The sequence below is a fragment of the Diadema antillarum genome, unplaced genomic scaffold (assembly GCF_040938485.1).
Source record: "Diadema antillarum isolate AM-2024a unplaced genomic scaffold, OU_Dant_1.0 seq00001664_RagTag, whole genome shotgun sequence".
Classification (NCBI taxonomy): Eukaryota; Metazoa; Echinodermata; class Echinoidea; order Diadematoida; family Diadematidae; genus Diadema; species Diadema antillarum.
Window position 1 is genome coordinate 546,660 of NW_027272363.1, and position 17,587 is coordinate 564,246.

Consider the following 17,587-nt stretch of genomic DNA (forward strand, 5'->3'; position numbering starts at 1 on the left):
GCATAGCTAGCTGTACCCCCCCCCCCCCAAAAAAAAAAATAAATAAATAAATAAATAGATATTAATAAAATGAAATAAATAAATAGATAAATAAATTAAATAGAATAAAATATAAAAAATAAAAAAATACATAAATACATAAATAAATACATAAATAAATAAATAAATCAATGAATAATAATACCACGAACGCATAATCCATAATAAAAAACCCAAAACAAACAAGTGATGGCACAGACATAAAAAGTGTTTAAAAAATGGAAAACCCTTTATTTACTCTCTTTATAATGGAACTGCCATATCTTTGCCTAGATTGTTAATTGCCAAGATTTAACCACTGCAGAAGCGTGCAATATCATCTCATATCAAATGCAGTAATTGGTAGTATTTTGCGTATATTAGATTATTATACACATTACACATTTTGAAACGGAGGGGGAAGTATACCAGCGGCGACAACTTTCCCTTTTCAATGGGTGCTTAACATGTGTTCCGCTGGAGCATGTCGTCATACAATAAGGTTAAACTTTTCCAGGCTGTGTTGTACTGAAAAGCGAACAGAGTTCGGGAATTCCCTCTGAAGGCTTTCCACTATACATTTCGCAAAGTATAACAATAAAACCATACTCTCCCCCCCCCCCTCTTTTCCAACACAATGCTTACATGGAGGAGGAAGTTGTCATCCCAAATTTGTTTTGAGTATACATGGAGTTTACTTACACGTAGTATACGGCCACTGATACTGAGCCGTTTGTCCAAATAATCATAATAATCACAAACTATCATGGAACATATCATTGCAATTCGCTGCAGTCTCCTGGTTTGTGTGGTAGAATGGTATTAAGAAGGTTATCACAGCCACTCTATCGTTGAAACGCTTATCTTCGCATTGTGTCTATGCACATGACACTATATGATATACAGAATATAATATACAGAAACCTGCAACGTACAACTGAAGACCTGACCACTATATTAGCGTGAATTTGCTACATTTTCTGAGGAACTCCCCCCCCCCCCCCCCCGATCCGCTGCTTTCCTAGATTGACGAGCCATCCATATGCATTTGCAAATCAGAATTTTGATAGCGTAACCGTCTATTTTCTCTTGTGGCACTGCATAAACTTACGACTCTCTGCCAACAAAGGGTTCTCTAATCCACTTTTCTCTCTCGTCTCCCCTCTCTTTCGCAGTGGTAAACGTGGGGAGAGCCAGATACCTGTCTCCCTTAATTGGTTTAGCAGACTAATAATTTGTCTTCACAGCAGCTTCAGATTTATTCATACATTGTGTGGAACTCTATGAGAGTCGCCACAACTATTATACTTTACAAACAAATAGGTAACACAACAAATCAACTTTCTAGATAGAAGCGTGTAAATCAAATCGACTGGACTTACTTCTGAAAATCACGGAGATAACAGCTAGTTGCTTGACTCGTTCGACTGACTTCTTCAGCTCTGTCTGGCTGGCGAGCATTCAGCCGTGATGGGTGAATGAGAATGTTTCTGTCTTTGTAGTTTGTATTGTGTGGCTATAGTGTCTTTTTTTTCCCTACAACAGAATTAACTGCTGTAGTGAGGAAGTACGTTCTGCAGATTAGCTTTGCATGATATTGTTCAACCCGCTTTCTGATGGCACCTGTATAGTTTGGATATGGTATATAGGCCTACCGTGATGGCTGGGAAAGGAACAAGTGATCCGTCGCTACCTGAACGCTATGTCTATACCTGCTCCTCGTTTCTCCCATTTCCCGCCCAGTGATTGCCATGCATATTTGGCAATCAACCTACCCTCATCCCCATGACAACTTGTTGCCAACTTGTTTTGGAGATGAATTGATGTCGTATACACATTTCTGATGAAAATATTTGGGGAATCGTTGATCAAAAAATATTTCATGTATGAAGGGTAAGAGAGCCGTGAGAGGGGGTTGATAGGAAGGATATCCCCTCCAACATGAGGAAAATTTTTTGGAATTGAAATGGAAGACATGGCGTACACCAGATTGTTGAATTCCAAATATACACACACACACACATACACACACACATATCAAATTCTAATTCTAATTCTAATTCAAATTCATTATTCATTTCCATCGAGTAAATGGAGGAATTTATATATAATGTATGACAAGAACATATTTGTAATAATTAGAAAAACCTAAGTTAACAGTTATTGTATAATAAGTAGCAAAATGAAAATATAATTGTATTTTCATATGATATGTACGCATAATGAAAATTAGATAAGGACGGGGATGGAAATACACGTATAGGGTCCCACTAAAAAGGAAATCTTGTACGATATGGCACCATCAGAAATTACATAAGAAAGCGAATAATGAATTAATAAAACTACAGGCAGATATTAAACAAAATCAAAGGAACCAATGCCCACTGACATAGAGTCAAATAAGAAAGGAAAAAGGGGAAAAGGGGAAAAGAAAAAAATGAACCTACAACACGTGCTGTCGTGGACACAAGTAAATTGAATTTCATAATGTTTGAAACATTTGAAACATTGTTTCATACATATTTCGAAGATCATTTTTATCACAATCATACATAAATGGTCCTACGTTTCATAAACAAAACGAATCTATAAGTTTAAATATCTTGTGAACAAAAAATAGCGGATCAGTATGAGACAAAACAAAATTCACATCCTTCTCTTGGTTTCCCTCCAGACAGACTTCTCTGAATGACAGAATTCCAGACATTCCACCAATGATGTGTATCAGATCGTTTAATTTCAATTTCAATTCTCAAAATAAAGAAAGATTAGCTCGGAATGGGAGGGGGATTAACCCCCTCCTCCTGTCCTTCCCTTGCTTGGTCCCCCTACACAGACTTAATAGTAGACTCTGGGGATTGACAGGCGTTGCTGTTTGCCAATTAATTTCTATATATTCCACGTATATGCATATAATTACATATATATTTTCATATGAAATTAACTTGATAACAGCACCTGGATTTACTAAACATGGATATATTTAATGTCTAACCCTAAATATGGATCGTCTTATTCTTCTACCAAAGGCAGAAAGAACAACATTAGATAATCACGATGGCCGAAGGAAAAAAAATACTTAAATGGGACAATATCGTGTTGTCTAGTCTTACATTTTTGTAACGATTTAGGAAAATATTATTGTGCGTCTGTATATTTGTTATAGGCCAATCAGGAAATCTCTCGTAATAATCCTACTTACAAATCACATCGACTGTAAAACATTATTTAGAGTTAATTGTTTGTTTGCTGATTTAATTCAATTTCTGTTTTAGTCTTTAACCACATTTTCAAATCTAAGGCAATAATCAGATACATCACCTGGCAGATTATGTTGTATTCGGCCATATAATTACAGATGGGTCGCAAATTTGTACGATCTATATAAATAGCTAGCATTTGCCTTGTTTGCAAATTACGAAATACAGTCAATACAATTAACTCAGTATAACTTTCAGACGGAATGGAAAAATCCATGCACGAAGAGTCAAATTCAAACGTTTCATTTTGTTTCTAGGGGTGTTTTACATTGACTGATAACATCAATCTGATTAACCCAAAGGTTATCTATAAAGGATCTAACTGTATAACCACCCTTTGAATTGATGTTTCATCATTTTTGTGTCATGTCTTCCTTAAATTATCTCCATCACTTCATATTAATTCACCGTATTCGATTTTCATCACTTCATGAAACTTAAATTTATCAAGGTCTTATATACGAAGATGCAAATATCTGTTTACATAGTATTTATTATACCTTTATTTGCGAAAGTGATTTCGCTCCTGCATTTTTCATCCAGAGCTCATATACATGGTGTTTTTTATTCGTGTTTTTTTTTATTTGCTTTTGCTTTTTAAATGGTAGGCCTCCTGCGGAATTTTTTTTTTTCCAGGAGCACGAGGTATTGTTTTCTTTTTTTAAGTAATATTCATACAAAGCGGAAACAGGTACAGTAAATGGCGTGACATAATAAGCGCATAAAATTCTGATTTGATGGTCAATCAAACAGCTACTACGCCTAACTAGTTGTGTAGGTATTTCAATTGATTGGTGTAAACCATAGGGTCCCAGCATTGGCTTCACATTTGTTTTTGTTGTTTGTTTTGTTGTCATAATGGGATAGTTAATTCCTATAGAAATCTTAAAGAATAATGTATTTGTTTTTATCTAAACTCGCCTTACGTTAATCATCATTTAAACTATAAATTCTAATCAATGACCTTCGAAAAAAAACCCTCTCGTTAATGTAATCTTCAATCTCTTTCCCCATGCAGCTTATAGAATTCCGTTATGCTATTTCTCTTTCAGGGCATTAAGTATTGAACCGGAAGTAGCCGTCATAGGTAGCTGGCTTTTCGGTGGTAGGGATTCTTAGTCTTGGCTTTAATTCTGTAATTTGATTCAGTTCTCTGTTATATTCTATGCAATCCGATGTCCTTGGTGTTTCATTGGGCAGGAATTGAATCATTTTCAGAAATTGTGTACACATAAAGAAACAAAAAGATGCAAAGTAAGCGAGCACACGTCCACACACATACATACACACACACACAATCACAAAACTAAATAAAAGATCCATTTTAGGTCGGTCTTGAATCCCATACAGTCTGATGACGACAAAGAGGATGAGTGCATGACGTCACACTACATGATTCCTGGATGCTGTATCCATGCTCCGAGAGACTGTCGGGAATCTTTCTGGAGGATACTTGGGCAAGAAGTATATCTTCTTCACAATCCCCTGGCTGATTGTCTGCGTTGTCTGGTAGGTGATTACTGTACCCCCTTCCTGGCGTACGCAACCTTGCAGTCTTTGGACACGTCCACTCACCTTTGGAGGAAATTTCAAAATGAAACTCTGTGTGTACTGTAATTCAGAAAAAAAAAAATCGCTAGGAGGTAGTAGTTGATCCCAGGTAAAACAAACAATTTTGTCGCGACCCACATTCTCGTAGACGGAAAAACTAATGCCCTGGATACCTACCATAAAGTATCCTCATATGCCAAGTTAAAAAAAAAAAAGAATACATGGAGCATTACTGTATGAACAAGAAAGTAACTCGGATTATTTTTCGTAATACTGATTGTAAACTTTTGAACGAATGATCTTGCGTGTTTTTGTTATCAATACATTGTATTCATATTTATATTTTCACAAACGTTGTAAAAAGGGAAGAAATTTTGACCTGAGCAATTTAACGGTTACAGTTCGTTATTTCGAAGGTTCGTTATGCCGAAGGTTCTTCAGTCCGAAGATTCGTTATTCCAAAGGTACGTTATTCCAAAGGTTCGTTAATCCGAAAATGTAATAAGGTTTGCTATTTCGAAGGTTCATTAATCCGAAAATGAAATAAGGTTCGTTATTCCGAAGGTTCGTCAATCCGAAAATGACAAAAGCTCGTTATTCCGAAGGTTCGTTACGGACCCTATTACATTTCGGATCAACGAACCTTCGGAATAACGAACCCTATTTCATTTTCGGATTAATGAACCTTCGGAATAGCAAACATTATCACATTTTCGGAGTAATGGACCTTCGGAATAACGCCACAAATGTTCGGATTAACGAACCCTTTTTCATTTTCGGATTAAGTAACCTCTAGGTATAGGGAATTTGTGTGTTTCGGATTAACAAACCTTCGGAATAGGAAACCTTCGGAATAGCGAACCACACCCAATTTAACAATGCATATAATATTATAATTATGGTCGATATTATCATTATATACTCTTTTTTAGCTGGTCGCGCATCATTAGATGACGCTATCGTTGATTTGCTAGTATTTGTAAATGTACTGTTTAGAATTTCTCAGTCTCACCTTTGTCATTATTGTGCTAAGGTCATACAGGTGCGCCCCAGCAATAAGTTCCTCGCACAACGCCTGAATGAACCAAGATCCGTTGACGTTATCCCTCAGTGCAACATAGCCTGATATGGGTCGGTAGAGAAGTGGGCTATCTTGTCATTATCGGATATTATATCGATACACAGTGATTTATATATGACTACATTGACCATTGACCATTGACCAATTTGCTTACAATGATCAATTTGCATTTGAGCTCGCATTTTACTTTGAGCCTCTTTCGCATATTAATGTTGTGATAAAGATTAAGAAAGAATCATTTACAATAGCCAAGGCTGTTTAGATTTCTTATCTGAGAGAAAAAAAAAGAATACACCAGGGTAGGATAACGATTTTTCAGGTTAATGACAGGCCATATCTAACAAAATAAACCGCCGGGTGCCATTATCCAACTATTTGAACAACTTCCAACGTGTTTATTGGGTTGCATGTCTTGTTTAAGCAGCTGAACCTTGTGTGCCAAACAATTAGGCTACATGTCTAGACACCAATGGTCATCAGGACTTCAAACTACAGATCCTGACAATGAGTTGCGATTGGGATTTTCCCCCATCCTATACAGTTTCCTCATCACGTATAGGCCTATAGCCACCACGGAACAACGTATTGTGGTGCATTCTTTACATTATGTGACATCACTCAGATATAGATTTGCAGTCATTAAATACACTTCTACATTCGTTAATGTGACTTGCGCCTGTAGAAAAATACCGTAAACTAAAACAGTAGTAATTTCTGTTTACAATACTGTACTCCTTGCATCATTTTTCCTATCAAAAATGCTGCGCACTGTGACTCAAAGTGTTGTAGAAGAGTCACAACCACGGTGCTGAAACTGCCAGAGGGATCTGAACTCTATTTATTGCCCTTGGGTTTTAGCATTCAAGTTGAGATTCTTCAGGGCTACAATGTCAACTATTGTCTCGATTAAAGGTAAAGTCCATACGTATTTTACATATCGATTAAAATCAAATGAAATTTTACTTGATCGAGAGTGAATGAATGTCATCTGCGCTGCATCAAACTCCCCCCTTTTTTTTTAGCTAATTGCGTCGAAGGAGTGTTGTATCGCCCCTAAATTTAATACAAACGCTGTATGTAACAGATGTGACGTTGACCCTTTATATTATGTAATACCAGGGAGATGGTCTCTTCCACCTCCTTGCTGGTTCAAGTGAATGTGATGCCTTTTGTCATTATAGTGTTACGCGTATCATTATAACAATAATAGCTAGTTTTGTATACCGTATTTGTCCAAGTGAATGTGCAACTGCACGTGAATGTGATGCCTTTCGTCATTAGTGTTACGTGTATCATTATTGACAATAATAGCCAGTTTTGCATAGAGTATTCCACGCTTGTTCAGAATATCAATGCGTTTTGCAGACTAATATTACCCCGGTCACTGGACACATTATTTCGTACCAGCACTGACAGTGCCCTTTCTCCACTTCTTCACACCCTTGGGAGCATTCCAACCAGTCGCAGCCATTTAACATTAATATCCTTGCTGTTACAGAATTGACAAAATATTACGTGCAATTTACACTTGTGGCATTAATGCTCCTTTACCTTCGCAAGTCGCATGAGCAATGAACATGTGCGCATTGTCAGGAACATTGTCGAGCTCTACAGGCTGGGGGATCCCCGAACTCTGGCACGCCGCGAAAGCATCGTCAACTCCCTTGGCCGATTCATCTTCTCTGTCAACTAGGTTAAGAAAGTCGGCACCTCTAGTGATGGACCTGCTGGGCTGTGACATCGGCTGTACTGATTTGTCCGTTGCACTCGTAGTCACTTTGTCTGAAGAAAAGCAATTAGCAGAGAGATAAATAAATAAATAAATAAATAAATAAATAAATAAATAAATAAATAAATATGATACATGAATAAATAAATACGTATAATAAAGTGAAAGGCTCATTGATAATAAATAATAATGATGATGATAATCATCATCATCATTGTTTTGTTGTTGATCGGTAAATATAATGAATTATAATAAATTATAAATTTGTAATGATGTATGTGTTCACTGTACTTTGAGTATAAATTATGCGTGTATAATTGTGTATATAGTTATTGAAAATTTTATTTATTTATTTATATGTGTATATGTACATAGATATATGTATATATGTATTTATGTAGATATTCCTATGTGAACGCCCATATGCCAACAAGAAGAATATCCTAAATGGACAATAAATGAATCTGAATCTGAATCATCATCACCATCATTCATCATCATCATCATGCCGGTTTCTGTGATCTCACTTGTCATGGTTTCAAGTCACCTTTTCTCACATTATTCGCTGGCGAGAGAAGCATTGGGTTAAAAAGGGAAATCAGTGGAGAGTGTGATGATACTAATCCTTGTTATTCCTCTGACAGCCTGATCTCCGGATTGGACAGGATTGAAAAATAGTCCGACTTTCGTATGGATCGAGTTTCACCTCTGTTGTCGGTGCAAAATAACTAGAGATGAGTTAGTAGATCGCTAAACACTCCGTCATTTCAAAGCGAAAACTCCATGTGTCAGAGACTTCTGAGAATAAATTCCAACTAGATACATCCGATGATTCAACAGTTTAGGGTGTTGTTTACCATTGGGAGCAGTGATTATAAAGATGTTCGAGTTATCATACTTGTAAAATGCTTGATGCATAATTATGTATAGGTCAGTTGTATCACAAAACATCCTACCATATAAAAATTTTGCAATAAAGCCTACATAAGGAGATGTCACGAGTTTTCTTACTAAACCATAAAGGTAGACGGTCTAGTCTAGAAACAATTTTATTTCTTTAATCAAAACTATTGTTCACATTCTATATATTCAACAGTACTAAACATGGATAATAATGATAATCATTTTTATAGTGGTTGTTTCTAACCGTAACTCACAATTTTAGAACTATTTTAGAAGCTGTAAATCTGGTTTTCTTTCATCTGCAAAAGGTAAATAACGCATTTAAAAGCAGTGCGTAAATCGCCAACAATGACAAAAGTTGCGCTCGATTTTACTTCTTGTTTTTTTTTTCTGTTCACAACGCCAACAATTATTTCTTGTCTTTATTTTCACACAAATATTAGTAATGATGTAGACTGGTTGTGAATTAAGTTTATTGGTATGCGTTTTTGAAAGGATAAACAGATAAACAAAAGTCTCCTTAAGACCGGAGATCTCCTTTGAATGTGGTTGTTGAACGAATCCTTGACAAATAGCAAGGAGATAAAAGTTTCATTTAATGAAAAGAAATGAGTAAATACTGATTTCTCGCTTTTGATTTCACAATGTTAACCCGCAGCTTTTATGCCTTGGTATTCAATGCACATGACTCACGAAATTTCAGAAAGAAACTTGGGTCCAGATGTAATTGAGGAATTCATGTCAATATGTATCTATACAATTTAATTAAACAGTGAAAACACAGTTTCAATTACCTCCTCTGCAAGCCTGGAAGAAAAATATTTTGGGTTTTCCTCTCAGTTCCGGACAGTTCCGCCCGGAAAATATCTCCTTGATTTCCTCCACACTGATGACGCTTCCGTCTTTCCCACAAATCCCTTCGCGGTCTCCGTGGCTCATGAACACGAGAACGGCCGATGTGTGAGATGACCGAATCTTTGTCTTCAGTGAGGCGAGCGCCTCCCTGATCTCCTATCACACGAAATGAAGGCAGTCTTTACTTGACAAGCACATTCATTAAGACGGTGTGTTGCTGTGTTTGATGTTGCCAGGTTGCTGTGATCTATCTCGACTGTTTATTATGCTATAGCCTTAGAATATGTTACTCTTGTATTGTATTGTCTTGCACTTCAACGGTAACATGCATGCACATCGCCTATAGTTGTTTTGATATCATATGCGTGTTTTTGTCTAGCAGAGTGTTTTAGGAATAATAATAATAATCGTATGAAAAATGACGATATGAGCGGAACATAAGGGGCAGTACATCCATATCGAAAGTCAGTGAAGATTATGAGTACGAAAGTCTGAAATAGAGTGATGGTGACATTTTGTGTAATTGCACGAAATTCAAAAGCATTTACTTCTCAGTTCATCACTATCATTATTCTTATCACTATCATTATTGTTGTCATTATCTTGTTTTGTAACATGGTGATTGTTGGTAATTACAAGAAAATTAAAAGCAATTACCTCTCAGTTCGTCGTTGTTATTATTTTTATTATTATTATTATTATTATGATGATGATGATGATGATTATTATCATTATCATTATTATCATTATTACTATTATTATTATTATTATCATTATTATTATTATTTTGTTTTGTCGGTGAAAATGGCTGTCTTCTCTGAAACTAATCGTGATAATCTTGACGAACTTACGTCTGCAGTGAGGTCCTGGACTACTATGACCTTGTAGCCGATTTCTTGGAAGACGTGAGTTACATTCATTAAATCAACTTCTGATCCTCTCCGCTTTCGTTGGTCCACGAAGTTATTGTTGTTTAGAATAAATGTCATACCTTTGAACCTCAAATTCATAGAGTAATTCTATTTGAAGAAGAAAACATTTATATATGATTTGATTTCATATATCAATAATTTCTCGCTGAAAAAAGTCCAAACACAATAAATATAATAGTAGCGATAGCTACAGTGAGGACAGCGGTATCAATAGAAAAGGAAAACTCCACATGATATTGTACATTCAGTCATGACATCAACAGGGGCCGCGGAAGCGGGGGGGGGGCTGCAGCCCCCCCCCCCCACACACACACTTTTGGATCGTGAAAAAAAAGAAAAAAAAAGAAAGAAGGGGAAAAATCGGGGGGAAAATCACACTACCCGAATTTCTCAAAAAAAGTGTTCTTCAGATCGCTTTATCTTGATTTTAAAAACGCAAAAGCTCCGTCGAGTGGGAGGGGGCATCCCCCTCCCACACCCTCCCCCTCTACCTCATTAGACTTTGTACATACACATAGATGATGCACACGCGGAATAAGAGCTAAATGCCGTGATTTTGCTATTAACACCTTCCTGAGAAAAAAAGTCCAAATTATTTCCAGACTTTTTTTTGGGGGGGGGAGCTAGAAAAAAAATCCAAGTATTGCACCAAAAGTTTGCACCAGATCGCTGAATTTTAGGTCTGAAAATGTAAAATCACCTTCGTGTGGGAGGAGAAATATCCCTTTTGTATGTACACCCTCGTGAGCATGCCTTTTCTGTTTGATTGCTTAACAGACAACGTTCATGAAATGAATTGTAACAATAGATTAATACAAGAAGTTTATTTAAATGCTACCACTTTATAGACAAATTGTTCTATAATAATCCACATCAAAATATCCTGCTACCTTAAACAAGTGGGTCCGTTTCAAATCGATAAAAGACGGAAAAACATGCATCATATTGCACCATTTACAACATAAAAATGCAAAAAGTTCTCCCACACCCTCCCCCCCCCCACCCCCCGTTCCCTCCGCTCGCCCGGGCTCGGTCGCTTCGCTCCCTCGCATAGTAACCATCGCCCTCCCAATATCACAAGATCATTATGCAGGCTACGCCGGTGCGTCTAAGCGGGGGGTTTCAAGTCGATAAAAGACGCAAAAAGATGCATCAAATTGCACCATTTACAACATGAAAATGCAAAAAAGTCTCCCCGTGGGAAGGGGAACATCCCCCTCCCACACCCTCCTCCCCCCCCCCTTCCCTCCGCTCGCTCGGGTTCGGTTGCTTGGCTTCCTCGCATAGTAACCGCCACCCTCCAAAGATCGCAAGATCATTACTAGTATCCACGCTCCACGCTACGCCGGTGCGTCTAAGCGGGGGGGGGGGGGGGGTGACCTTGATACACCCCCTCCGGCTGCGCAGCCCCCCCAAACTGAAAAACGTTCCGCGGCCCCTGATCAATGATGTTTAAAACATTTGCGCAACACACACAAACACACATAGGTAATGTACATAATTATTATTATTATATATATATATATATATATATATATACATATATATATATGTGTGTGTGTGTGTGTGTGTGTGTGTAAGTGAGTGTATAGTGTGTGTCAGCTCTAAGATCTGTATTTATCTACGACTGACGATAAGTCTGGTTCTACTATGAGATACACTGTAATTAATACACTTCAACACTTCGTGAGTTTACTGAACAAAAAATGCAGCTCTTATGCTATTTATTTTTCCAACACAACTTCAAAAAATATATATATTTTTACAATACTTTCCCACAAAAAAACCTATTACAATTGCGTTCGTATTTACACCAAAGAAATTATAGAAACGTTCAGGAGCAATCCAATGAGATAATATAATATGCTAATAAATCCTTTCCTCATGTAAACACATCCTAGACCCGGGTTGAATAAAATACCTGTGGTTCAATACTTTACTGTGCGCACGTGTGGTTTCTATGTATACTGTCCGACGGGAATGGGGGGGGGGGTGTGAACTAGTCTGTGCGGTAATGCAGAAGTTGCCTGGATAATCGCGATGTCGAGGATGTCGTCCGGCTGGCGGGAATTGTCGTCGTGTCGACCGAGATGCTACCGCTTGCACCGGAGGACTACCAAGGTACGGGAATTCTGTCCGGGTAGCGGGAATTGCCCTCACGCTAACCGAGATGCCGTTGAGCTAATGGTGATGCCGTCAATATGATGCCGTTGAGTTACCTGACGGTGATTCCGCCGAGCGTATTTGCTATGCCGTCGAGATAACGATGGTTCCATCGAGCCCAGCTCGTCGGTGTCGATGTCTGATTTGGTGTTCAGACCCTGAAGTAATGGTGAGGAGGAGACTTCAGCTGTTGTCAGTGCCTGCAGCATGTCTTGCGCGTGCCCTGCCCTAATGCGTGGGGCTGCTGTGCCATGACTCTCCTGCCTGAAATGCAGCGCTGCGTTGTAGGCCGATCAGCTACCTCTCTACTCCTATCACCAGTGAGTTAGAAGAGCATGTCTTGCTCTGACAGATGTTCAGATCCAACTGATTTTCCCTCCAAATTTACTTTCCTTGTCGCCTCTAATATAACTCCACCCTCTACTGTGCTTACACTGGTTCCAACTAGCTTTCCCCTTTTTATTACATGTCCCTTTTCTTTCCAACTAATTCCTCCTTTTGGCTTTAAACCTATCTATCCCAACTATCTCCCCCTAACTAAATACCTATTCTCTCCTACCAACTCTCCCTTTCTACATTAGCCATTCTACCCTGACTCCACTGAGCCTCCCTCTTTCTTCCACACTGTCCTTTCTCCCTAACCACTTCTCTCCACCTGGCTTGCCCGATTCTAACTTTCTATGCTGTTTACGCCTGCTGTCCCCATTTCCCACCTGATGGTTTGCCTGAACAAAGGAATCTCACACATTCCACACTCGCACTCTCAGTCACATCGTGACATATCACCCCCTACTTCAAGAAATTAGTCATATCTAATTTTCTAATAACTTTTCGGTGATATGACACTTCTGAACACTTCTCAACAAACACACATCTAGACAGCATATCCTACAGCTACTAAATCATCACTCATGAGCTATTACTCATTGAGAATGACAACAGTGTGACACTTGCACACCAAATTGTAATACCTGAAATATATACAACATCTTACCTATATACAGAATAATTCATGAATCGGGTAGTCGACTCAGATAGTCTGCGCCGACATTTTCACTACCTTTGATCGCAGTGATAGAGAAATTGAACGGCTGGAGAGCAAGAGCCCATCGGAGGATTCTACCATTTGCTACCTTTGACTTGGCGATGCACTGCAGTGGCTGGTGGTCTGTTTCCAGGCGGAAATGTTTCCCATAAAGATATGGCTCAAACTTTTGAGTCCCCCAGACCACTGCTAGGCATTCTCGCTCCATCACCGAGTATTTCTGCTCACGTGGTAGAAGTTTTCTGCTCCCATATGCAATCGGGAATTTCTCTCCATCCCGTTCTTGCAACAGTATTGCACCAAGCCCGACATCAGATGCATCTGTACGCAAGATGAAAGGGCGCTCAAGGTCTGGGAGATGGAGAATTGGTTCACTTGCCAACTTTTGCTTCAAGGTATTGAATGCGATCTCCTCAGCCTCACCCCATTTCCAGAGCAGGTTCCCCTTTTCTAGTCCTGTCCGTCAGAGGAGCAGAAATTGCCGCAAAATTGGGCACAAAGCGACGGTAGTATCCTACCAGTCCCAGAAATGAGCGAAGTTGTTTCTTCGTCTTCGGCCTGGCAGCTGCCTGGATTGACTCTACCTTTGCTGGTACTGGCTTGAGTTCTCGCTGTCCCACATGATGACCGAGAAACTCCACATTCTTGACTCCAATGACACATTTGGTAGGTTTGGCCGTCAGATTTGCCTCCCTCAGTCTGTGCAACACTTCTCTGAGGACAACGAGGTGCTCTTCCCAGGTTGACGTGTGGATCAATATGTCGTCAATGAAGTTATCCACGGATTGCAAACCTCGGAGCAGGTCCCTCATGATCCGACTGAAACTTGCCGGGGCGTTTACGAGACCAAAGGGCATGGCTCGGAACTGATACAGGCCGTCATGTGTCACAAATGCAGTCAGTGGTTTTGCCTCTTCAGCGAGTGGCACCTGCCAATACCCTTTTGTGAGGTCCATTTTCGTGAAATACTTGTCTCTCGACAGCTTTGCAAAAATCTCCTCCTGGTCGGGAATCGGCTCGGCATCCGCTATTGTCACTTGATTCAGCTTACGATAGTCACAACAAAATCGTATCGCACCATCTTTCTTCTTCACCATGACCACTGGGGATGCATACGGGGATGATGATGGCTCAATGATATTCAGATCTATCATCTTCTGCACCTCTTCCCGCACCTTATCTCGCAGAGCATGCGGTAAGGGATACGGCTTACTCTTGATTGGTTCCTTGTCCACCAGCCTAATGTCATGCTTCCCCAAGTTCGTCTGTCCAGGCATATCAGTCATGACCTCCTTGTACTCCTGAAGAAGAAATTCTACATCATTGCGTTGATTGTCATCCAGCTCTGGTCCTATCTGTACATCTCGGACCGTCTCTGATGGAGTGAGTGGTGGGAGGTGTAACAGCTCGCTGTTTGGTCTTGAATTGACTCTGTCCTCCCCTTCATCTTCACTCTCATCCGTGCTGTCATCAACCACTGACGTGCAGGCAATGTCTAGGACTCCTGCACGTTCTGCCCGTCTGAAAACCTGCTTCACGGGTGCTAATGAAGTATCGTCAGCCTGTGCTTTGGTAAGGTTGTTCACACTTACCACATCCTCTACTGGTTTGGGTACGATAAGTGGTGGCTGAGTTCTCCTTGCTCGCTCCTTCTGTCCTCTTGTCTCCACTGCCTGTGCCTGTAGCTCTGGAGGTGTCCACGATTGGTCGGGATTGGTTGGCTCCTTCACACCCGGTATGTTTCCGAGGATGACGTCATACACAGGCCTGGTCATGCATAGTGCCTCCACCTGTCCTCTGAAGTAGGGTGTATCAAGCTCTACGCGGGCTACTTGGAAGCTCTTGACAGTCCCGTCAATAAGAACACATGTCCTCTCCTCTGAGGTGAGTTGCTCATCTTTCACAAGGCCCTGTCTCACTACCACAGTCGAACATCCCGTGTCTCGCAGCACGTCCACTCGCTTGCCATTGACCATGCCCTTGCAGACTGGCATCCTCCCTTCACTGGTACCACACGCGACCGCAGAGAGCACAGGTAGTGTACCTCCACAGGCCAATTTCACTTCGCTTCCGTCTTTGGTGAGATTTCGCTCAACAACCGGCGACCTATGTACCACAATACACATCGCACCTTGGTCATGGTGAGTTGACGAACTCCCCTTTCTAGTTGCCGGTGACTCCCCACTTGCCTCCTTAGGTGGGTCTCCCCTCGGTGAGTCTTCGAGGGATGCAGCCTTCTCTAGCCGCACTCGTCTTGCTCTGCAGTCCCTGGAGAAATGTCCGGCTTTCCCACAGTTGAAGCACACCTTCCCTGGTGCAGCATTTCCCTCGCTGGGTGCTTTGCCGTTCACAGGTGCATCTCCTTTTGGACTGCTACTATCCGACGGCTGGGCTCCATTTGGACGTTTCTCTTTCATGCGTCGGAGTCTCGGGTCTGCATGCGCCTCCCGGTACTGTTCCGCCAGACACAACAACTCTGGAAACTTTTGCGGTCCCCGCTCTCGTAGAAACATTAGTAAATCTTTACTGCATGTCTCTAGAATCTGTTCCTGCAGAAAGAGATTCTTTAATCCAACAGCATCATCACTATATGGGCTAAGTTCAACCCATCGATCCAAATATTTCTCGATTCTCTCGGCAAATTGACTGTACGTTTCCCCATGATGTATCTTTGCATTCCTAAATTTCAACCTGTACCCTTCTTCAGTGAGGTCGTATCCCTTGAGTAACGCCTTCTTGACAGCCTCATACTGCATAGACTCAGATGCCGTAAGTCGAGACACAATACTCAGAGCTTTACCTGTCAACAGGGCTGATATAGCTATCCCCCACTCTGACTGATCCCATCCTACACTGGTAGCGTGTCTTTCAAACCTACACAGATACGCGTCTATGTCGTCCTTTCCATCTTGGAACACCGGAAGAGGAGGAACACTTGGCCTGTGTGTGACACGAGTCGCACTGCTAGACGTTCCTATCTCTTTCCTAAGTTCCTCGAGTTGAATTTGTTTGGCTATCAAATCAGTTTCTGATTGCTTCAAAGCTGCCTCTGCAGCTCTAGCTGCCGCTCTCTCATCTCGCGCTTCTCGCACACACGTGTCTACATATTCCTTTAATTCCATCCCACTAAGTCCAAACTCTTTACCCTGTTCTATAAACCTGTCCCTATCCATTATGTTAACCCCAGCAATAAACTCACCCAACGCAGCACAGCGGTATCAGGCAGGCACAGGAGTACTGGCAACGGTGCTTGTATCAAAACTGGAAATGGCACTGCAGCAGTCGAAGTCTCCGTGCACCCTGTAACTATTTCTTGGTGAGAACATGCAAAACTTGGTTAACATAAGACAATGGAACACATACCAAATCTATATAATTACCAGTTTCTCAATCTAACCTAACCTATCAATGAAAGAAAAAAAAATGTCCCTTCGTGGTCGCCATTTATGTCAGCTCTAAGATCTGTATTTATCTACGACTGACGATAAGTCTGGTTCTGCTATGAGATACACTGTAATTAATACACTTCAACACTTCGTGAGTTTACTGAACAAAAAATGCAGCTCTTATGCTATTTATTTTTCCAACACAACTTCAAAAAATATATATATTTTTACAATACTTTCCCACAAAAAAACCTATTACAATTGCGTTCGTATTTACACCAAAGAAATTATAGAAACGTTCAGGAGCAATCCAATGAGATAATATAATATGCTAATAAATCCTTTCCTCATGTAAACACATCCTAGACCCGGGTTGAATAAAATACCTGTGGTTCAATACTTTACTGTGCGCACGTGTGGTTTCTATGTATACTGTCCGACGGGAATGGGGGGGGGGGTGTGAACTAGTCTGTGCGGTAATGCAGAAGTTGCCTGGATAATCGCGATGTCGAGGATGTCGTCCGGCTGGCGGGAATTTTCGTCGTGTCGACCGAGATGCTACCGCTTGCACCGGAGGACTACCAAGGTACGGGAATTCTGTCCGGGTAGCGGGAATTGCCCTCACGCTAACCGAGATGCCGTTGAGCTAATGGTGATGCCGTCA

General features: G+C 40.4%; 1 protein-coding gene across 1 annotated transcript; it reads right to left on the reverse strand.

Moving 5' to 3' along the window:
- Nucleotides 1-4,661: 4,661 nt before the first annotated feature.
- LOC139711512 (caspase-3-like) lies at nucleotides 4,662-10,317 on the reverse strand. Its single transcript, XM_071623388.1, has 5 exons — nucleotides 10,249-10,317; nucleotides 9,337-9,553; nucleotides 7,462-7,692; nucleotides 5,842-5,951; nucleotides 4,662-4,853 (listed from the first exon to the last, which is right to left on the reverse strand). The coding sequence occupies exons 1-5, from the start codon at nucleotides 10,315-10,317 to the stop codon at nucleotides 4,662-4,664; spliced, it is 819 nt and encodes a 272-aa protein (XP_071479489.1).
- Between the last annotated feature and the right edge of the window lie 7,270 nt (nucleotides 10,318-17,587).